The sequence below is a fragment of the Neoarius graeffei genome, chromosome 4, assembly GCF_027579695.1.
Source record: "Neoarius graeffei isolate fNeoGra1 chromosome 4, fNeoGra1.pri, whole genome shotgun sequence".
NCBI classification, from domain to species: domain Eukaryota; kingdom Metazoa; phylum Chordata; class Actinopteri; order Siluriformes; family Ariidae; genus Neoarius; species Neoarius graeffei.
Genome location: NC_083572.1, coordinates 65,692,860 through 65,716,870, shown reverse-complemented (window position 1 = coordinate 65,716,870; position 24,011 = coordinate 65,692,860). Strand labels below are relative to the sequence as shown.

At 43.6% G+C, this 24,011-nt stretch overlaps 1 protein-coding gene across 1 annotated transcript in view; it reads left to right on the top strand.

Annotated features, from left to right (window-relative positions):
* plxna1b (plexin A1b) overlaps nt 1-24,011 on the top strand; it is a 422,572-nt gene that overhangs the window by 224,041 nt on the left and 174,520 nt on the right. Inside the window, exon 4 of the mRNA XM_060919493.1 lies at nt 18,141-18,278. Coding sequence (XP_060775476.1) covers nt 18,141-18,278 — 138 coding nt within the window. The remainder of the gene's footprint in view (nt 1-18,140; nt 18,279-24,011) is intronic.

The following is a 24,011-nucleotide window of genomic DNA, read 5'->3' as shown; positions in this document are numbered from 1 at the left end:
GAATGTTGAGTCGATAGAGGAAGAGAGTCTCCGGTGTCGGCGGTTGAACAGTCGGTAAGCTTTTTCACCGTGGAAGAGTCGTCAGGGACGGAGAAGTTTATACTTCGCTTGGTCTGCATTATTTTTGGTCTCATTAACTTTAACAGAGAGATCAACAAGAGACTGGTGAGAGAGGGACTGTTTATAGCGGCTATAATGGAAGTGGAAGGGTGGAACGGTGGTGTAGAGGTTAGCACTGTCACCTCACAGCAAGAAGGTTCTGGGTTTGAGCCCAGCGGCCAACGAGGGCCTTTCTGTGCGGAGTTTGCATGTTCTCCCCGTGTCCGTGTGGGTTTCCTCCAGGCGCTCCGGTTTCCCCCACAGTCCAAAGACATGCAGGTTAGGCTAATTGATGGCTCTAAATTGCCCATAGTGTGCGCGAATGGTTGTTTCCCAAGCCTGGAAATGGGAGGGCAGGAAGGGCATCCGGCGTAAAACTATACTCCAATTAATATGACGTGTAGATCAGTGGACCCACATGGACCAACCGTGCTGGACGAGGGAGGAGATGATGATGGAAGTGGAACTGACAGAAACTAACTTGTCTCACGGATGTTCACAACATTAAAGCCCAATCCTGATCTCGGACTTGGCCTTGCATCTAGTTTTGGCGTTTCCTCTACTGGGTAGTGGCCCTTCAACTACAAGGAGTAGGGGTTGAGCTCTTTACCTAGGAAATGGAACACCATTCATTACATGATCAGTAGCCAATGATGGCGTGTATGTAACCCACCAGTCACGAGGCATTCCCATTCCGGACACGAGGTGGCACCTGGGGTGGTGTTCAGTTAATCATCATGCTCTGTTTAATGAATAAACACAAGTACTAAAAATTTTCTGCCGGATCGTTTTTCAAGCTTCATGCATAGGATATGGAAGTAAATAACTGTACTGTGACTCTCAAATAGTCCTTTACACGAAGTTCTATTGACCTCGTGAATAGCGATATTTAACGGTTATTCCACGAAATTGAGTTGTACGTGAGCGGATAGCTGACGAAGCGCGTAGCTCCGAGTTGGCTATAAGCCATGTACGGCGAGACTGAGTGGGATAACGGTTTTATTCTATCTCCATTCACTGGATTTTGTGAAACGGAGCATTTTTTTTTTTGCAAATTTGATAAATAAAAACTTTACACAAAACGTCCGACAAAATTGTTTCCGCTTGGAATGTAAACACACCGGCGAAATGACGGGAGCAATTTGTGAAAAATTCTATAATAATAATTCTTGAAAAAAAAATAAATTCTTACCAGCAAATACTTTCATTCCATATTTTGTTGCTCCTTTTGTATTTTTTCAGGTTTTGTTTTTCGAGTGGAGTTTTTATTTCGTCCTCGGTTGGGTCAGTAATATGATCCGTCATTTTGTTTTTCTCTACTCACGGTATATGAGCTGATGTAGTAGTAGAGTAGCCAATCAGAGCGCATGATTGCTCATATCCAGTGAATGTGGACAGAATAAAAATATACATTTTGTCTGAAATGCTTGACAGTTCAATTACATATTCCTTTTGCATCCAAGATGTTCCAAAGGATTAAAAAAAAAATTTTTTTTGGCATGATTATTTGCAAAGATACACATTTATGTGATTGTTTCCTCACACCAGTACCCATGTTCCATGGCTTCAGTTTGCAAAGCATTCTGGGAATTTTCTTGTACCGCTCCGTTTGGAGTCTGCATCTGATAGCTAAATAACCACAACCCCTCGATCACCAAAAGAAACTGAGCACGCAAAACACACCGGCAGCGACGACAAGCGCCAAATCAACTGGAAGTCATTCATTTCCAATGGTGGCTGGGCTACACTGAGTGACATGGTGCGAAGAGTTGTCTGGCGAATAATTAAAAAAAAAAAAATTGATAAAAGTTCAACTTGATGCAAATGAGCAGCGACAGAGTTGAGTGATGGCCGATCAGAGGGCGGACGTGTTCCTCTTGTATTCGTTCACGGAGTCTTTTTCTTAAACTTGAGCTCCTATATGGGCGTTTTGGTTCCCATGGAGTTCACCGTGCTTATGGCGAGTCTGCAGAATGCTGTGCGCCCACAGGCATCTCCGGTGGCGTTTTCTCCGCGCGTGGATAGCATCGATTGCGAGTGCTACTGTGCAGTCCATAGTGAAATAGTAGCGTTTGAAGCAAGATCACAATATTTATAGGCAAATAAATTCCTTCCAAAATGTGCCGTTCAGCAGGAATCCAGTCGATTTGTGGGTTCACGCATGTATTGGGCGATATATTAATCGGCCTGCGTTTAAGAAAACACAAACATACTTCACGATGAATAAAGCAAAGACGATGCAAATGACATTTTTATTTATTTATTTTTAGAAAATTGATGCATCTCCTGTCAGTATATTTTTTAGCCCACTTGCTCAAAACTATATTCGCAACGCCCATGAGCTGACCGCAGGCGACAGCAACAAAGTCACCGCCAGTGTGAGCGCAGGGTAAGGGGAGGATTTGGGATTGGGCCTAAATGGAATTGTTCAAAGAGCGATGTCAATCATTAACGGATGAAAAGGCACAAGAAGAATAACACGCTCGCTGTCCTTCCTGACCGTGCTGTTATATGAAAATAATCCAATTTGGAGTAACAGCCCGCCTCTGCACATAATCTACCACCTTGGTGAGGATTAGTTTTCTATTACAGCACGGCCCATAGTGCGTTATTTCTTATATCACTATCTAAATTGGTGCTTTTTCATTCACGGGACGGATGGAACGACGGATAGGTAGCACTTCTGTTTTGACGGATAGGTCATTTAATAGTAAAAGTGCAGGATACACAGCATTCAGTAGGAGCCTTGCACAATTTTCTACTTACTGAAGTATTTTCTGTTCTGATTTTTGAGTTGACTTTTTTTTTTTAATGTCAGCTATTTTTTGCTGATGTCTTTTTTTTTTTTTTTTTATACTGATGCTCAGATCTGCAAAAAAGCCAGTCATCAGTAGATGTTTCACTGCACTTCTATACAGATGATGTACAGTATGATGTGGACACTGACTGGATTGCAGAGCGAACATGCCTCATGTTAACTTTGTAACTGCTGTATGATGTAAGCCAATACACTCAGCTTATAAATCTGAACTTCTTTTGCCATTCAGCAGTGGTGAACTGTTACTAATAATACTATAATTGGTTCAATTTATATAGTGCCTTTCTCACACCCAAGGTCGCTTTTCAATTGGGGAAAAAAAAAGTCCACCAAAAGAGGGTCAGGATGTAATTCCAATGGCGTAGCTACCCACAGGCGTGCAAAGATAAATCCCACACTGCCTGCACAGCCACCGCGACACCGCCAGGCAACATCGCTCAGAACACTGTGCCATGGATCCACAAACCGAGCACAGAAGCACCGCCACACGGAGTGCTAGTATGTCCCAAACCACCTGCACAGCCACCGAGCAACATCGCTCAGAACACCGCGCCAAGCACAGAAGCACCACCGCACAGAGCGCCAGACAACCCCGATGTTAAAAGAGCAACGAGATCACTGCAGTCCACAGCGAGGCACACAGGCATCACCCACGGCGGACCAAGGTCTGAAGGGAACCGATGCCAAAATTGGGTCCGGAGCTACACCACAATCAGCGGACAAAACTCTCAAACAAAGAACAAGCATCAAACTACAACCCCGATTCCAAAAAAGTTGGGACAAAGTGCAAATTGTAAATAAAAACGGAATGCAATAATTTACAAATCTCAAAAACTGATATTGTATTCACAATAGAACATAGACAACGTATCAAATGTCGAAAGTGAGACATTTTGAAATTTCATGCCAAATATTGGCTCATTTGAAATTTCATGACAGCAACACATCTCAAAAAAGTTGGGACAGGGGCAATAAGAGGCTGGAAAAGTTAAAGGTACAAAAAAGGAACAGCTGGAGGAGCAAATTGCAACTCATTAGGTCAATTGGCAATAGGTCATTAACATGACTGGGTATAAAAAGAGCATCTTGGAGTGGCAGCGGCTCTCAGAAGTAAAGATGGGAAGAGGATCACCAATCCCCCTAATTCTGCGCCGACAAATAGTGGAGCAATATCAGAAAGGAGTTCGACAGTGTAAAATTGCAAAGAGTTTGAACATATCATCATCTACAGTGCATAATATCATCAAAAGATTCAGAGAATCTGGAAGAATCTCTGTGCGTAAGGGTCAAGGCCGGAAAACCATACTGGGTGCCCGTGATCTTCGGGCCCTTAGATGGCACTGCATCACATACAGGCATGCTTCTGTATGGAGCACTTGCATGTGACGTCACAGCCGATCCAGATTGTGACAGACGCCATCGTGTCGGTCAAACGCCATATTCCGCCTTCTACTTCTGGTTCTACTTCTGCTTTTATTTCTACCTTTTCTTCTGGAAAACCCTACTATATACAATTCTACTACAACGGCTGCGGCTACAAGCTCTCCCTACCTGTGCACGTTTTTTATGTTTTTTGTGTGTATTTTTGCGTGTTGTTCTTCTGTACCGGACTTCAATATCCACTACAACCGTATGGACTTACTGGACATTGGTTTCCAGCAGAAAATGACAGTTTGTAGCGAGTTCCATCGCATGCACAACATTCTGGACGAGAAAAAAAAAAAACATTCCGGGCGAGACCAGCGGGGTCTCCGTGGATTGTTATCGGAAGCAAAGCGAAGGAGGCGGCGCCGGGAGCAGAAGCAAAAGCGAGGCTACAGGCAGAGCCGGCCTGTTGACTAAGCTCAGAAAACAGCTACTCAAACCTCCACTGCCAAGCCTCTACCTCTCCAACGCCAGATCCATGTAAACAAGACGGACGATTTGGAATTACCTTATTCTATTCTATAATCGGCTGGTCAGTGCTATACTCAATACTTAAGTGACTTACCCGTCCAATGAGGATTGTTATTTTCTTGTTTACAAGATGCCACATCTGAGTCGCTGACACATCCTGAATTTCTGTAAAGATAACTGTCCAGAGATTTATAAGCACGCAGTGCTTCACCACTGAACAGCGAGGGAAAGTGAATGAGGTAATCATACACGTCCGGGTATTCCGCTGGCAGTTCAAAATCCGGTCGTGAAAACTCTGTCCGGAAAGCCATAAGGGTCACAAATCTGTAGATCGTTTATTTTAGACATATATCTAGTTATCTGTTCATTAGAAAACTGAGCCATGTAGTCCGTCGGTTGAAATTGATCCATTCTGTACGCGAGTGCAGCAGCATTCAGTGGTGTTTTTGACCGACAAGATGGGGGTTGTGTACTTTCCGGTCACGTGACTGCAAGATCTCTATAGGAAATCACAAAATGGGCTCAGGAATATTTCCAGAGATCATTATCTGTGAACACAATTCAAGTCAAGTCAACTTTATTGTCAAATATGCTATACATGCTCGACATACAGCACAGATGAAATTTCAGTCCTCTCTGACCCACGGTGCAAACAGGCAATGCAATAAATAAAAATAGAATAATTGAAAAAACAAACAAACAATATAAACAGTATAAACACTCTAGATAGGAACTAGACATGGACTAAACACTCAGACAAACAATATAAACAGTATAAAAAATAAACAGTATAAACACTAGATAAGAACTAGACAAAAACTAAACACTCAGACAATATAAACAGTATAAACACTCTAGATATGAACTAGACGTAGACTAAGCACTCATACATATATATACGCGCGCACAAACTGGTTCAAATAAATAAAGTCAAGGGCACTTGAGGTATAGCAGGTAAACATGAAATAAGCAGTATAAACAAACTAGCAGCTGTTAAGATGAGGTAGTGCAGGCGCCGTACCACACGGTGATGCAGCTGGTCAGAATGTTCTCGATGGTGCCTCTGTAGAATGTGTGCATGATGGGGGCCAGGGCTCTTGCTCTCCTCAGTTTGCGGAGGAAGTACAGACGCTGTTGGGCTTTTTTGGCCAGTGATGCAGTGTTGTTGCTGCAGGACAGGTCTTCAGAGATGTGCACACCCAGAAACTTGGTGCTACTCACCCTCTCCACTGTAGCACCGTCAATAGATAGTGGAGCATGCTGGGTGTGCTCTCTCCTGAAGTCCACAACAATCTCCTTCGTCTTCTCCACGTTCAGACGGAGATTATTGTCCTTGCACCACATGGCCAAGCGGCTCACCTCACTCCTGTAGATTGTCTCATCGCCATTGTTGATGAGACCCACCACAGTCGTGTCATCCGCAAACTTAATGAAGAGATTTGAGCTGGATGTTGGTGTGCAGTCGTGGGTCAGCAGAGTGAAGAGGAGGGGGCTTAGCACACATCCTTGGGGGGCCCCCGTGTTCAGTGTGATGGTGCTGGAGGAGTTGCTGCCGACCCGTACAGTCTGTGGTCTCCCCGTCAGGAAGTCCAGCAGCCAGTTGCACAAGGAGGTGTTGAGTCCCAGTTGGTCCAGTTTATGAATGAGCTGCTGAGGAATGATTGTGTTGAATGCTGAGCTAAAGTCTATGAACAGCATTTTGACATACGAGTCTTTTGTCTCCAGGTGGGTGAGGGCTGAGTGGAGGGCAGTGGAGATGGCGTCATCGGTCGAACGGTTGGACTGATATGCAAACTGGAAAGGGTCCAGGGCGGGGGGAGGGCAGACTTGATGTGCCTCATGACTAGCCACTCGAAGCACTTCATGAGGATGGGAGAGAGTGCGACAGGGCGGTAGTCATTGAAGCAGGAGGGAGATGGCTTCTTCGGGACCGGGATGATGGTGGTGGTTTTGAGGCAGGTGGGGACAACAGCCTGGCTCAACGAGATGTTGAAGATGTCTGTAAAGACATCTGTGAGCTCCTCGGCACAGTCTCTCAGGACACGACCAGGAATGTTATCAGGACCCGGGGCTTTTCGTGCATTTGTCTTCGTGAGAGCTCTCCTCACGCTGTCTGGGGACAGCGTCAACACCTGGTCGCCGGGAGGTGGTGGGGTCTTCTGTGCCGTGGTGCTGTTGTCTGCCTCAAAGCGAGCGAAGAAGTCGTTCAACTGATTCAGCAGAGACGTGGAGTTGTCACAGGTCTGCGGCGAGGGCTTGTAGTCTGTGATGGTCTGAATCCCCTGCCACAGGTTCCTGGTGTCTCTGCTGTCGTTGAAATGGTCAGCAATGTGCCTGGAATACTGTCTCTTGGCCACCCTGATGCCTCGTGACAGATTGGCCCTAGCTGTCCTCAGGCCCACTTCGTCCCCAGCACTGAAGGCAGCGTTCCAAGCCCACGGGAGCCTATGGACTTCCCCTGTCAGCCATGGCTTCTGATTGGCCCGAATGGAGCTGGTTCTGGTGACCATAACGTCGTCCATGCACTTCCTCATGTAGGCAGTGACGGGCTCCGTGTACTCCTGGAGATCTGTGATGTTGCTGTAGGTGGCCGCCTGTCTGAACATGCTCCAGTCAGTGGTGGAAAAAAAGTCCTGGAGTGCCTCTGATGACCCCTCTGGCCACACACGTATCTGTTTTGTAGCTGGTTTGGTGACTTTAACCAGCGGCCTGTATGCTGGCATTAGCATAAAGGCCAATTTATGCCGACAACGCAGTCCTCGCAGACGGCGCCACAGATAGCGTCTGCGTAGCCCCCCCACCTTCGCAGACGCTCTGCGCACACCTCCCAAAAATTGTGACCACCGCAGAAGCCTCGCAGACAGCGTCGCAGACAAGAGGGCTTTGATTGGTCCACTCTACATCCGCTGTACACGCACTTCCGCTTCCCTACTTTCCCGGTTTTTGTTTTCACGACCGCCATTTTTAAAAACACGAGCAAAGATGGAGCAGCACGAAGAGCGGTTGAGTGAGGAAGTACGTACATCTGTACGACTCCAGTTCTAGTCATTATAAGTAACCGGAGGATAAACACTCCACTAACCACACCCACCAACTACTCCTAGCAATTTCGCGACTTCGCGCCCCCTTGCGTTGTGGCGGTGAATAACATCGCGCATGCCTATTACTCCCCGCTCAGCGATAAATTACAACTGTCTGCGAAGAGCTATCTGCGAAAGCCTTGTCGCAAGAGCATGCAGAGGCCTTAATAGTGGAGTGATCTGAGGCCCCAAGGTGGGGGAGGGATAGGGCTTTGTAGGCGTCTTTATGCATGGTGTAAACATTGTCCAGAGTATTGTTTCCACGTGTGGGAAAGTTGATATGTGCATAGAGTTTTGGAAACACGCTTTTGGGGTTTGCATGATTGAAATCCCCAGCCAGGATGAGGAAAGCATCCTGTATCAGCAAGAAAATGTATCATTTAAAGAGAAAAATTAGGTGATTAAATTTTATGACAACAAATCTCAAAAAAGTTGGGACAAGGCCATGTTTACCACTGTGAGACATCCCCTTTTCTCTTTACAACAGTCTGTAAACATCGTCTGGATGGGAGCATATGTTGCTCTAGAACCTGGATATACCTTTCAGCATTGATGGTGTCTTTCCAGATGCGTAAGCTGCCCATGCCACACGCACTAATGCAACCCCATACCATCAGAGATGCAGGCTTCTGAACTGAGCGCTGATGACAACTTGGGTCGTCCTTCTCCTCTTTAGTCCGAATGACACGGCGTCCCTGATTTCCATAAAGAACTTCACATTTTGATTCGTCTGACCACAGAACAGTTTTCCACTTTGCCACAGTCCATTTTAAATGAGCCTTGGCCCAGAGAAGACGTCTGCGCTTCTGGATCATGTTTAGATACGGCTTCTTCTTTGAACTATAGAGTTTTAGCTGGCAACGGCGGATGGCACGGTGAATTGTGTTCACAGATAATGTTCTCTGGAAATATTCCTGAGCCCATTTTGTGATTTCCAATACAGAAGCATGCCTGTATGTGATGCAGTGCCGTCTAAGGGCCCGAAGATCACGGGCACCCAGTATGGTTTTCCGGCCTTGACCCTTACGCACAGAGATTCTTCCAGATTCTCTGAATCTTTTGATGATATTATGCACTGTAGATGATGATATGTTCAAACTCTTTGCAATTTTACACTGTCGAACTCCTTTCTGATATTGCTCCACTATTTGTGGGCCAGAATTGGGGGGATTGGTGATCCTCTTCCCATCTTTACTTCTGAGAGCCGCTGCCACTCCAAGATGCTCTTTTTATACCCAGTCATGTTAATGACCTATTGCCAATTGACCTAATGAGTTGCAATTTGGTCCTCCAGCTGTTCCTTTTTTGTACCTTTAACTTTTCCAGCCTCTTATTGCCCCTGTCCCAACTTTTTTGAGATGTGTTGCTGTCATGAAATTTCAAATGAGCCAATATTTGGCATGAAATTTCAAAATGTCTCACTTTCGACATTTGATATGTTGTCTATGTTCTATTGTGAATACAATATCAGTTTTTGAGATTTGTAAATTATTGCATTCCGTTTTTATTTACAATTTGTACTTTGTCCCAACTTTTTTGGAATCAGGGTTGTACACAAACACACACAAAAAGCAAAATAAAAAGCTCTGGTGAGAAGTGGCAGCCAGACATACTCTTAACCGCAAATGGAAAAAAGAACTGGGACTTCAGCTCAGCCAAAACTTAGCCCGACACACCAAAAAGGCAACAGGGCAAAGGATTTTGTAAGGGATTAGCGGCAGGCTGCCAAGTCACTCTGTCGTGTGTAGTTGTCGATGTTGATTTTAAAAGTAACTCAGTAAATTACACAGGGAAATGAATACTTAAGTCTGGGTGAAAAATATTGTGGCGAGTGTGTGTGGAAGAAGAGTCTGGAGACAGAAATCTTAGCTTCTCGGTCGTTAGCCTGTGCTACTTGCTCTCGATAGCATTGTCTTGACCGCTTTATTAGCATTTGCTAACACTACTGATGAACGCTACACTGGCTGGAAGGTGATGTCACTGCTGCGCTGATGGCACTGACTCTCAGTTAAGCTTATGTTGGCTTTCGAGAAGGCTGAGGGTGATAAATGTTTGGTCCCTCCCACTATAAATCAAATGCTGATATGTTTGGGCTTTCTCTGAAGGCCGAGAAAGGCCCTGATGGTTTTCCTCTGCCATTCAGTATCTTTCAACCAATGTTTCATTCTTTCTCCATACTATCCATCAGCATACGCTCAGGTTTTTATGGCGTTCCCACCCCCCACCCCGCCTGCTCAGATTTTCTTGTTAGCAATGTTTGTGCCTCTGACCGTATAGTTGTGTTGTCAGCGAAAATATGAATCAGGCTTGAGCTGAAGGACTGTAATGGGGGAAAAAGTTTGGGAATAATTCACACTTCTTTTTATGGTGTTTAGTTGCACGTTGTTTGAAAATGGTCTCGACTCAAGAAGTCAAGTCCTGTCCAGGAATGTTGGAGTCCAACAGAGTTTGGTGATTTCCCTGTACAGAGACGCACTCGATTTAACTCGCGGATTAATTATCAGGTGCGTTTCAGCAGGGAAATCGCCGATCTACAGGACTCCCGTCCTTCAGGAGTGGAGTTAGGTACCCTTGGGAAACAGCCGGTAATTATGTACGCGCGCACACAGATGGAAAGAGTGAAAAGATGGAGAAGGACAGGTAAAACCTGCTCCACAGCGGAGTTAACCAGGCCTGTTTAGCAAAAGCTATATGAGTGATGGATGTATTTAATATGCTGCTGCCAGTGTCTCTCCTGTCCTACACACACACACACACACACACACACACACACACACACACACACACACGTGATACTCATTGTTTATAATGCAACATGTCTCACAAGTAATAGTCCAGTCAAATGTCACATTTAAGCAAGAAGAATTTATTTTCAGCATGTTAGCAATGCAGATGTTTTGGACTCGGGCTGAAACGAGCTTTAACGACCTTTTTTTTTTTTTTTCCTGGCACAGATGGATCTCGGTCTTGCTAAGTCTTTAATTGAACCAGTGGCTTCAAAGTGCTTGATAAGATTGGCCACAGGGTCTCAGTTCATCGACCGGTGATGGCGCTATTCAAAAATAATTCATCTCGCTTTAATTTTCTTTATTTAATGCTGTGTTTGGGCAAATTTAGCAATCAAGGCTCTGTATAAATAGTGGAAAATGATATCCAACAAAAAAGCAATCAGTTAAGATTTTAAATAATACCATTTAATACTGCTACTCGTACTGAAAGCAGATTGTCTTGTGTAACAGCTGCCAGAGCACTGGGCAGGAGCACGCCCTCTACAGGCCCTGCAGCTGGATTACTGCGCTGCTGTTCCAGCAGAGTCTCCTGTGATGCACATCTCCTCACTGGGAGTTCTGCTCTAATCGCCTTGCGCGCTCTCCCTCTCGTGTTTCTCTTCATTACTCTCTAACATGCTCTGAATAACTTTCCTGCCTTCTCAAATGATGCGTTAGCAGTCAGTGCTGTAATTTAAATCAATTTGTACAATTACGTCCAGGCTGATTTCCTCCGCTGACCTTTCAGTCGGAGTGATTGACCCCAGGTGACCTTTGTTAACTGTCGAGAAAAGGTCGCACTGCGTTTTGGCACGCCTGCGTGCATTTCCAACACCCTTTTCTACAATGTAGGCGCCTGCGTTTGGGGGCACGAGAGCGAGAAACGAAGATGGACTGCGCCGCAGGTCTGAGGGAACTGTTACTTGTTGGACAACTGCTGCACATTTCATCAGCACGGAGGGAAAATAGCAACTTCTTCAAGGCTAGTTTATCATTTTATTATACCCCAGTGCTCTTTTGGTGGGTGAGGTGGTGATTAATTTTCCGTAATGGCACAGCTTGGACAGGAGTTCTGGCTGCATTTGTTTATCAGTACCCTCGCTCTGATAAGTTAGACTTGCATAACAGATGCGCGACATAAACATATTTTAAAAACGTATCGTTAATAGTTTATTGGAGAGTTTTTAAGATTTTTTTTTTGAAAGAATCTTCAGTATCAGCATTGTAGCAGTCAGAGATAAAGCTGTAAAGTCTGAGTGTTTTTCATGAAATAAATATATATATATATATATATATATATATATATATATATATATATATATATATATATACACAAAACACAGCGTTACAGGATTGGTCCATAAATAAAGAAAATACACAGCAATTACAAATTAAGACACAATATAGTTATTATAGTTATTAACAATATAGTAATTGTTGTATATATGGATCTAATTCACGTCCGTTGTCCATTTCGTCCGAGGTTTTCTGAAGCATGGCAGTCTTTAGGACAGAGTTGTTTACGCTTTGTGGGTTTCTTAGCTGATATAAGCTGTGAAAGGAAAACCAATTTTGATGAGGGAACGAGAGTGAAAACGGGAACTAAACCGCTTCACAGACTAAACTAGTTTATCAGTTTGAGCCATGGTATTAACTGAAAGTGTGATGTGAAATTCTTTATTGAAAATTACAAAAGCTGTGCTTCCATTAACGCGCTTAATGTGCAATTTGAAATTGTCAACTAAAAGAGACTCGTGGAAATGCGTACATTTTGGGGCGAGAAAAATTAACAAAAAAAAAAAAAACCTAAAATGTCGGAAAATGTTTCTCACATGCAGTGGTTTTTATTTATTTATTTTTATTTATTCCCCCCCCCCCAGACGAGTCGACAAAGTGGCATTGCACAAAATTGAAAGGGAAACATTTTTCAACTTTTAAGTCATATGACAGGAAGAGGAACAAAACCCCTGAAAGTCGCTGTGCCGACACTGGGAAATCCATCATGTTTAAGTGGAATGACCATCACGAGAGGAGAAAACCCAGCTTTAACCGCATAACATCCTTCAGTGGAAACGCTGACCAGTCACTATTTTGTCAATTTTATTATAATTATTATTTTTTTAAATACCTTCCATTTTGTGCAACACTGCAATGGAAACCCACTTGCAGCCGTGGTATTGACTACTTTCACATACCCTGCGCCTTGGGGGGTAACTGGGCGCTATATTTGTTTACTAAGTCCGATAACCTCAGTCATTTCTTCAAATTCACACGGGGGAAAACAACTTCTCCTGAGTTAAAGTTTTATAGAATACCTAAAGAGGCTAAACATTAGAACGCGCAGTAAGACAGAATTTGCCGTCAAAATTTTACACCGACAGACAACACGCGACTGTGTTCTGCGCAGAGCACTTTTTAAGGATTTTCCACTAGGAGACCAACTGGTCTGGGCAATACAATCACAGGCCCCAGAGTCCATGCGGCTGCACCGCTGCGGCATATTCTGTGATGCAAAATGGTTCACCAATCACTATACAGACAAACACACTACAGTGACTACACAGCTATCAAGAGCAATTACCAAGCACAAATGTTATGTCAAATGCCCCTTTTCCACCAAAGCAGTTCCAGGGCTGGTTCGGGGCCAGTGCTTAGTTTGGAACCGGGTTTTCTGTTTCCACTGACAAAGAACTGGCTCTGGGGCCAGAAAAACCGATTCCAGGGTAGCACCAACTCTCTGCTGGGCCAGAGGAAAGAACCGCTTATGTCAGCGGGGGGGCGGAGTTGTTAAGACCAACAGCAATAACGACCGCAAAAGATCGCCATTTTTAAGCAACGAGAAGCAGCAGCTGTACAAACGCGAAGTCATCCATTATTATTGTTGTTGTTGCTGCTGCTGCTTCTTCCGTGTTGTTTTTGCTTCGATATTCGCGCCAAGGTTTATGCAAACGTAGCGACGTAACTGACGTATACAGCGACATAATGACGTATACAGCGACGTAATGACGTGGCACTGCGAGCTATGGAAAAGCAAACTGGTTCTCAGCTGGCTGGCAAGTTGAACGAGTTGTGAACCAGCACCGGCACTGGCCCCGAACCAGCCCTGGAACTGATTTGGTGGAAAAGGGGTATAAGACACTCAAAGTTACACAGTAATGACATCGGATTCTGACATCAGCCATCTCAGTAACCAAATTTTAGTTTTGTTTTTCTTAACCAACATGATCTTGTGTGTATATCTTATAACATAGATCTTCGTTTTCCTTGTTAAATGTATACTTACATGGTGCTTGGTTAATTAATTGCAACTGATTGAACCAAATGATAAGACATAACTTGGTTTAAAATTTGGTCTCCCAGTGAAGCTGGTTTGGCATTGACTAGGAGACCAAATCTGGCCACTGGGAGACCATTTGGTCTCCCAGTAACTATGTTAAAAAATGCTCTGGTTCTGCACACTTCACTGGTGGAGTAAAGTCTGATGATCCGAGTCATGAAGCCAACGACCCCTCGGGCGGCACGGCGGTGTAGTGGTTAGCACGGTCGCCTCACAGCAAGAAGGTTCTGGGTTCGAACCCGATGGCCGGCGAGGGCCTTTCTGTGTGGAGTTTACATGTTCTCCCTGTGTCTGCGTGGGTTTCCCCCACAGTCCAAAGACATGCAGTTAGGTTAACGTGGGGCGGCCTTGGGCTGAGGTGCCCTTGAGCGACGTACTGAACCCCTGACTGTTCCCTGGGCGCTCTAGTGTTGCTGCTCACTGCTCTGGGTGTGTGTTTGTGTGTGTTCACTGCTTTAGATGGGTTAAATGCAGAGGATGAATTTCATTGTGCTTGAAGTGTGCATGTGACAAATAAAGGTTTCTTCTTCTCTGTCTTTGCGTTTCGTCATAAAAAGTGCGAAAAACAAGGACAAGTCAAAGAACTGAAAAGGACTACTTTATTGACGGATCAACTCCCAAAACAAAGCACAAACAATGCAGTGTAAATAAGCTGACATGTCCTTCTCCTTTTAGTGTTTCTGTAGGTAGATCAAATGTAGTGTTTGACCCTGTAGTGCTAACAACTTCCTCTAACAGCCCAAAGGTTGTCGTGATCCAGTAGCATATGAGCTCGAGGAAAATCAATGTGAAGGAAATCAAAATCAATTTAAAAAATAAATTTGACAGTTCTGCTGTGTTTACAGTGTTTACTTGACTGAGTGAATTCCTTGCTGGTGTTCCCGTGCACGAAGCGTTTTGTATTTTCTTACGGCTTTCTCGTCATAACCAGAACCCAGCAAAAACCATTTCACCGTGGATTCTTCTATGGTCAGTGTGTCTTTCCCAGCTCTTCTGCCAAAACTACTGCAGGTCAGGAATTGTTGGAACACCTGCGTTGACTGACGAAGAAGGCTGCTGACTCACCCGAAGTAGAGATGTTCAAAGCATTCCTTATGATATTTACAAGCGCTTTTTTTTCTTTTTTTTAAATCCCCCCGCTGGCTGAAAGGCCCTAAGGGGGATTATGTCGTGGCGACATCCATCTGTCCATCCCAGGAAGGGTGCTCACCTTCTGAAATCAACTCCTCTCACAATTTTTGGAGGAATTTCACAAAACTTGGCAGGATTCTTTGTTATATGTCGGTAGTACACAATTTTGTTCAATTCGGTCTCATTTTACCAGAGTTATGGCTCTTGATTAACAACCTTGTACTTTCACAGTTTCATGAAGGTGTGCTCGCCTTCTGAAACCAACTCCTCTCACAATTTGTGGAGGAATTTCACCAAACTTGGCAAAAAGCTTTGTTATATGACGGTTATACACATATTGAAATTCCCTTTAATTTGGGCAAATTTTACCAGTTATGCCCTTGATTTATTAACTAACTTGTACTTTGGCAATTTCATCAAGGTGTGCTTGTTTTCTGAAATCAACTTCCTTCACAATTTTTTATCCCCCGCTGGCCGAAAGGCCCGAAGGGGGATTATGTCGTGGCGACGTCCGTCCCAGGAAGGGTGCTCACCTTCTGAAATCAACTCCTCTCACAATTTTTGGAGGAATTTCACAAAACTTGGCAGGATTCTTTGTTATATGTCAGTAGTACACATATTGCAATTTTGTTCAATTCGGTCTCATTTTACCAGAGTTATGGCCCTTGATTAACAACCTTGTACTTTCACAGTTTCATGAAGGTGTGCTTGCCTTCTGACATCAACTCCTCTCATGATTTTTGGATGAATTTCTTGAAGCTTGGCAAAAGGCCTTCTTGTATGACAGTAACACGCACATTGCAATTTAATTTCGTTTGTGAAAATTTTACCAGAGTTTTGACTCTTGATTAATTAACTGAGACCATTTAATGAGGGTGTACATTCTTCTGAAACCAACTCCTCTCACAATTTGTGGAGGAATTTCACCAAACTTGGCAAAAAGCTTTGTTATATGATGGTTATACACATGGAAATTCCCTTTAATTTGGGCAAATTTTACCAGTTATGCCCTTGATTTATTAACTAACTTGTACTTTGGCAATTTCATCAAGGTGTGCTTGCTTTCTGAAATCAACTTCCTTCACAATTTTTTATCCCCCGCTGGCCGAAATGCCCAAAGGGGGATTATGTCGTGGCGACGTCCGTCCCAGTAAGGGTGCTCACCTTCTGAAATCAACTCCCCTCACAATTTTTGAAGGAAATTCACGAAATTTGGCAGGATTCTGTGTTATATGTCGGTAATACGCATATTGCGGTTTTGTTCAATTCAGTCGCATTTTTACCAGAGTTATGGCATAGTTGCCAGCGGGGGATATTGGGATATTGTGCTCTCAGAGCACTCTGGTTACCGATTGATTTCTCCAAGTCCACAGAAAAGGCTTTGCAGATTTCTTTAAGCTTTGGTTTAGTTAGTTTTGACACTTCTTTGAATGTTTTAGGGAGATTTAAATTTGAAAGATTACGGTCAGTGTGCAGCGCCATGTTGTTTTAGTTTGTTTGTTTGTTTTTTGGTTACCCCCGGCACAAAGCATTATGGGTAACATGAAAGTAGTCAATAAGAGGAATAAAGCACTTTGGGGTGGTAACCGTACCTCTGCTTTGCATCGGCCCATGTCACAGAACCTTGCGACTAATTAATTTCCTTTAACAGGACTCCCTAAAGGGCTTTATTCCTTACGTCTTGAGTGCCATCGGAATGATGGTGAAAGAAGGGTTTTGTGGGAGGTTTTTTTTTTTTTTAATTGCAGTTTATATGATTGCACAAATAAAAAAATAAAAAAAAACCTTAAAGACCAAAGGGTATTTCGGTACATATTTGAACATCATATTTAAAAAAAAAAAATTCCAACAAACATGATGGTGAAATTTTTGCTCTATAGCTAAACCCTACTTTTCTGAGGTTTGTGTGCGTGATGCGTTTATCATCTCCGTTTTTGTGGAGCTGATGCTTTTATCCGAAATGACTGCAGTGAGAGCACAATTCAGCCCTGATTCAAGCCTGACTATGTATTATAGGTTGCATTTTTGACGTGAAGCCTGCTAAACTGACATGAAAGACGGATTTTACTGTCGAGCTGTAATGTATTCTTGGATATTGGAGCTGAAGGACACGATAAAGAAATGCAGCTCGCTAAACTAGCAGCGTTCACTTCCTTTCCGCAGTGGCTCCGTGTTGTCTGTGCTTGGGCTATTTCTGTGATTCCTGTGTTTCATGATTACTTCTGATTTCTGCTGTTGCATTTGTGACTTTGGCAATTCCAGTTAATGTCTGTCTCTCTCTCTCTCTCCCCCATGTTTACCCGATGTGTCTGCGGTAAAAGGACAAATGGGTGAGAAGCTGTACAGAGTGGGGAAGTATGTAGAGCATCAAGATGAACAGGTTTAAAACAGTTGGTCTGCTCCTAAACGAGAGTGAGAGAACGTGCGCGTGTGGGTGGGAGAGAGTTGGGTGTGTGTGTGTCAGCTCGGGTATGTGTACCACCACTAGCTTTATTGATTTCTGTGCTGAGCCCATAATCGAGCTCTTTCTTGTCTGTCTGACAGTTGAGTGTCTATCTGCTTTGTTTGATTCAATTAAGGACTGATGTTGCTAATCCTCCTCTTACACACGCATACGTGCGCGCGCGCACACACGACACACAAAGGCAGCCAGAGAGATTCACATTCTAAACATAAGGGATTTGAACGAGTCGATAAAGACAGGGTTGATCATGCTCCTCTCCTCTCCATGGAGAGTAATCGGAAAGGGGAGAGAGAGAGAGAGAGAGAGATAGAGAGGTGTGCGTTTGTGTTTAGTCAGCAGCATGATGCTGGTGCTTTTGCAGTTTGAACACTCATTTCAGTTTCCACAGAGGATTTTTGAAACGCAGGCATGTTTTCCAGGGCCTCATAATGAAGCAAGTTCTCTTGCATCGCTGCCTCTGTAAATACGTGTACCGTGTGTGTTCTGTCCGCGCTCTGCAGTTGTGCTTCATCATGCTTATGGGATTGTTGCATGCTTTCTCCTGCAGATCCTGATCAACTCTGTGAGTCTGAACAGACCAGCGCTGCTGTACGAGAACGTGGTGGTGGGGGAGGGCGGCCCCATCCTGAGAGACCTGCTCTTCAGCCCTGACCAACACTACATCTACACACTCACCGACAAACAGGTACATACACATGGACACACATGCACACCCAAGCTGCTACATCTGTTCACTACACAGCCATGCAACTGGCCTCTGGCCATCCTGTGTGTGTGTGTGTGTGTGTGTGTGTGTGTGTGTGTGTGTGTGTGTGTGTGTGCTTGCTCATGCTCAACAGCAGTGTTCAGTAAAAACTCCTGGTTGTTTGAAGCCCCCATCAGGCTTCTTTAGTGCACCGCTCCTCATTAATGTGTGTCTGTATCTGTACTTATGTGAATGTGTGGTTAACCAAGTCATTTCCTTTTGCCCAAAGCATAACCTAATTTACACAAGCACAGTGTGTGTGTGTGTGTACACATGCACACAAAAACACCGACAGGATGGCTAGAGGCAGCAGAGGAAACTGTAGGCATGCTCTGTACATTAAGGTGTCATCTAACATGGGCACTGAAGCGTTACTGGGACGAGACTTCAACTGAGACCACATGGGTTGAAAACACACACTCATGTTTCACTTTCCTTGTGAAGACCTTCCATTGCTGTAATTACTTATGTGAGGCCAAAATCTAAGCCTAAGTTCAATGTGTGTGTGTATATATTATTAGTGTATATAAAAATATAGTGTATGGGTTAAATTATTATTATTATTATTAGTAGTAGTAGTAGGGGTGAGTTTTTATTTTTTAATAAAAGCTTTTTTTCCCCCCTTGTGGACACCAGCCAAATGTTCTCACGAAGTCAAAACTTTCACGTTTGATTCTCACCCAAATATAAAAACATTCCCCGTATACACACACCTACCTTCAAGACCTCAGCCTTGCTACTTTATTCATAGCTGTGTGTGTGTGGGTAATACATACACACACATTCTTCAGCAGTGTGTGTGGTGGCATAAAATGCCTCGGTGTCAGATTATTTAAAAACGGCATTCTTATTTTAATTGTATTAAAGATGGATTATTTAAATGCATTCTTCTATTAATGAGCCTGTAGGTTTTTTGTTTTTCCCCCTGCTGCCGAGAGACTGAACATTAGCAGTAGCATGATATTATGCACCATGCCCTCTGGAATTATTGGCACCCTTTGTGAAAATGAGCAAACACGATTGTATAAAATAAACATTGCGTACAATAATTCAACATTTCCACTCAATCAATCAGAGAACTGATTTATCTTTGCTGTAGGAAAAAACTTTCTCATTAGAAATGCTCTTGTGAATATGTGTATTTCTCCCAACCTTGTGTGTGTGTGTGTGGTGGCCTGGACAAACCTTTTGACATGGTGAAATTTTCTAATCTTAGTCCTGATGTGTGTGTGTGTCTATACTACACAGTTGAGCAGAAATGATCATGAAGCAATGTCATTTTGTCATAATTTAATGTTTGACCTTTTTTATTTGTTTCACCACATTAATGTGTGTCACATGATATTTAGACTCGCTATGGCTTCCTGTTAAATGTAGACTGCATCGGGTAAAGGCTAATGGCACTGTTTGGACACTATAAACCGAACAGGGGTGGATTTCCCAAAAGCATCGCAGCACAGAAACCATCGTTAAATGGTAGAGCGAGCAGCACAATGAACACTCACTTTCCTAGTTAAGACACTCTTAGGCCCTGTCCACACGGCAACGGATTCAGGTGAATCTGATAAAATTGTTCATCGTTTCGGCCTGGCGTCCACACGGCACCGGCGTTTTGGGTGCCCCAAAACGAAATCTTTTGAGAACGGGTTCCAGAGTGGAAAAATCTGGCAACGGCGCCGTTGCGAAGTCGTCTGGATGAGTAGAACGGATTTGTTTACGATGACGTCACAACCACATGACTGTCAGTGCTTCACGCCGGGTAGAAGTGTAACGAACTCGATGCGAGTTGTCAACAAATCCTATAACTTGGTTCATGAAACGCGCTTACAAAATATTTTCACTGTGAGTATTTATTGTGTAATGGTGCAAAGTGAGAGAGTGAGAGAGAGAATAGCCCTTAGGGCAGAGTCTTTAGTCCAAACACTGCGGAAGTACTGAGTATAACCACACCGCCTGTGCGCTTTCCAAAAATAAAAACAATCCCGCCAGCAAAAATAGGGAAAAAAAAAAAAAGGAGCAATCTCACCTCTTCAGATGTTGGTTTAAGTCCTACAATACATTCCTCAAAAAGGGCGTAGAAGAACAAAGTAATCCATCAACGTGTAGCATTCAATTTATTCCGGACCATTAAAGAATTCTGGAGGATATCAGAATGTTGGCGTACCGGCTTCCATCTACCCCCATTCATTCCTCTTTCCGCGTCTTTCGTTTTACGCTACTGATTAATAATCAAAACTTTGTGGCTAATGCTACAGAAGAAGGGGTTAATGCGCATGCGTCTACTTCTTCTATTGTTCTGGTGTCTCCGATGGGACCGTCTTACAGCGCACGTAGAGGTGTGGCATGTGTATTGCATCGTTTTCAGCAAGTGTTGCGTTGCCATATGAACCTGATATTTTACTGATCCGTTGCCCATGTGGACGTGATATTTAAAAAAAAAAAATCTCGTTGCCGTTGTCATGTGGATGTAGCCTTAGTGTTGAGGCTTTCAGGAAACCCACGGCAGAACATGCAAATGAGCAACATTTCTAAAATGAGTGACCTGTATGTCTTTTTGGGAACAACATCCCTGCCCCCTTTTTTTTGGCCACTTGGAAGTGACCATATGGTCTGTTAGGACAATAAGAGTTTAAAATAATTAAGACGAATAAAACAACTGATATTTTAATGGACCTGCCTGGAAGAGGATGTTGGTGTATTTGGTTAGAGAGGATCCCAGTTGGAGATTTGTAGAAGATGGTCGCATTTTAAGGTCACAGAATCTCCAGGTCACCAATTAGACATTTCCTTCATGCTAGTAAACTACTTGGATGTGCCAGAAGAAAGGCTTCTCTTTTATATAACCGCAAATTTAGAGCGTGTGCTAGACACTACTGGGACCAGGTTCTCTGGTCAAAAATAAAGATTTTTGGCAAGAAACCTTTCTCGTGGACTACATGAAATACCAGGAGATTTTAAAATGAAAATCTGGCTTCCTCTGCCAAGAAGCCACTACTGGGTTGTGGTTGGATCTTCTAGCTGGACAGTGATTTTTTTTTTTTTTAAATGTACATAAAATGGTCCAGTGCTTACAGAATGAAGCGTTTGACATCGCCATCCCAACCCTCTGACCTACACCTCATTGAAATACTGTGGGCTGAGCTGAAGAGGAGAGTCCGCAACAGAGGCCCTAGAACTCTAAGGCCATCCATATATAATGCGATTCACTCATCGCCCATCACTTTGTAGCTGTCAGTTGGTCCCTAGCGGACATTCCTAGGTATCCATCTTGTATGTTTATTTATAACTCAAGTGCTGAAGCCATCTGTAGGTCAGCGCCATCCTTCACTCCCATTGTTAGTCGCCGCAATCGTGTTGCCTGAAAGTTGAGTTTAGTTTAACTTGGTACCTAGATACTTCACTTCGCCAACAGACGGATTTCACCTGTGATCACCAAGTCCGTTTGTGAGATTCTGTCGTCTCTGATCACTATATCGCTGCTAGTCTTCCTGTGTGTACGCCTTTTCTGGACAGACTGCATATCCAGGAGTTTCAGATTCTTTGTTCTTCATGGCAAAGAGGAGTTGTAGAAAGTACTAAATGTAGGGGTGCCTACATTTATGGTGACACCTTTTTTGGTTTTCTTATATAAAGCTTGCCTGCGACCCTGTAGAACAGGATAAGCGGCTACAGATGATGGATGGATGGATGGATGGAGATACTCTGCTACTAGGCTATTAGCTCATATACCGTGAGTAGAGAAAAACAAAATGGCAGAGCGCATCAAGTCAGATAGATCACTTTATCAAGTATTTAAAATAAACAGAAATACCGTAAAATACCAAATAATAGCCGAGTTCCAATTAACCGCCGAGTTCCCTTTAACGGCCGGGTGTACGCGTGTGTTGTGACAAATAAAGGCCGGTTCCGAATACTCGCCGGGGTCTAAAAAAAAAAAAGCGTCCGAACGTTCTATCTAGAATCTTGAGGCCCAGCACTTTTCTGGTTTTCTGGTGTTTAAACGATTTTGCATTGCATAGTTTTCTACCGAAACAATATGAATGAATGAATGAATGAATGAATGAAATTATTTCTATAATACTGTTTACAACATTTTGTTACGTGATAATAAACATGCCATTTCAATGTTATAATCTTGGTCTACCGTAATATTTCTTGAGGAATGCAACTCCGTAACTTTTGACAGATGTCTTAGCCACCCCTTTGGGTATACCCAACGAAAGCCAGCGTGTGTGGTGACATTGAGGACTGCGGGTTTCCAAGGTTGGACTGCTGCTTCTGTTAAACGACCTAAATTGCCGAATGCATGCGTCAAAGCACACACTGAGTTTTATTAAAGACCTTATACCATTTCACTTGCCCTTACCCATTCGGATCTGGAAGACGCTTTACAAAAAAGGTGAGAGCGTTCTAACATGCATTTCAGTCTGCTCGCGGCCAATCTAATCCAAGGGGCCTTTTCAACAAGTAATCTGTCGTGCAAGTTGGGCAGAAGCACGCGTCAGGCAGGCAACATGTAGGCCTACAAGTCAGTAACCTATTCAACTAACTTTCATCCGAACTTTAAGTTTTCTACGGGGTCGAGCCACCGTACCAACTCACTCGGGGAATAGGCTCATATCGGCCAAATAGGGAGACGTCTTGGAGAGAAACGTGAGAATGCAAGATGACAGTATGTAGCCACTGCAGGTCACTTATTTTTCAGCATAAGAAAAAACGGTTTGACACTTCGCACCCTAATTATGTTGCTTCAACGTCGCGCCCTCCATGCAATTTCAGATTGACAGACATCGCGAAGCGCAAAGGGTGGAGGGAGGCTGCATGGGTGAGGGTGATAGCAAGTGACCATAACTTTGCAGAGTAATTAAATCACAGTGCTGCGCACAGACAATGGTGTGGTTTCTTGATTATTTTGTAAAGCATGCGCTTAACTAGTCATTAACAGGAAAAGGTGTGTGATTTATCCTTTATCCACCCCGACTGTGCCATGCGAAGATGCATTCTGCGCGTCTTCAAAATTCCCCGAAGTCAGCACCGTGCTATCTGTAATCTAACTCTAAACAAACTGTAAGTTATACTGGTTAAAAGTAGGCCTATCTGAGAATGATTTTTTCCCCCGTTTTGAGGTAGATTTTGGGGAAGGTGTTTGTGAAGAAGGAATTAATCGCCTGTTCCAAATAGCCGCCTAGTCTCTAATACGCGCCGGGTCTCTTACGTGATTGAGACAAATAATCGCCCGGGCTATTATTTGGTATTTTACGGTAGCTAAAATAATTTTTTCCCCCGCAATATCTCCTGTTCTACCCCCCCCCCCCCCCCCCCCCCCCCCAGCCCAGTTGGTGGCACCAAACCACCAAAACCCTAAAGAAGAAGAAAAACAAAATGGCGGAGCATGTTACTGAACCAAACTCTACTCAAAAATAAAACCCCAAAAATTATTTTAAAAAAAGGCAACAAAATATGGAATAAAAGTATTTGATTGTAAGAACGTATCATTTTTATTTTTCAAAAATTGTTATTATTGCATTTTTCACATATTGCTACTGTCATTTCGCCGGTTGGCTTACATTCTAAGCCAGACCTGGGCATTTTACGGCCCGCGGGCCGCATCCGGCCCTTTGGTTCATTCTGACCGGCCCGTGTAAGGTTAATTAGAAATGACAAAATAAACGT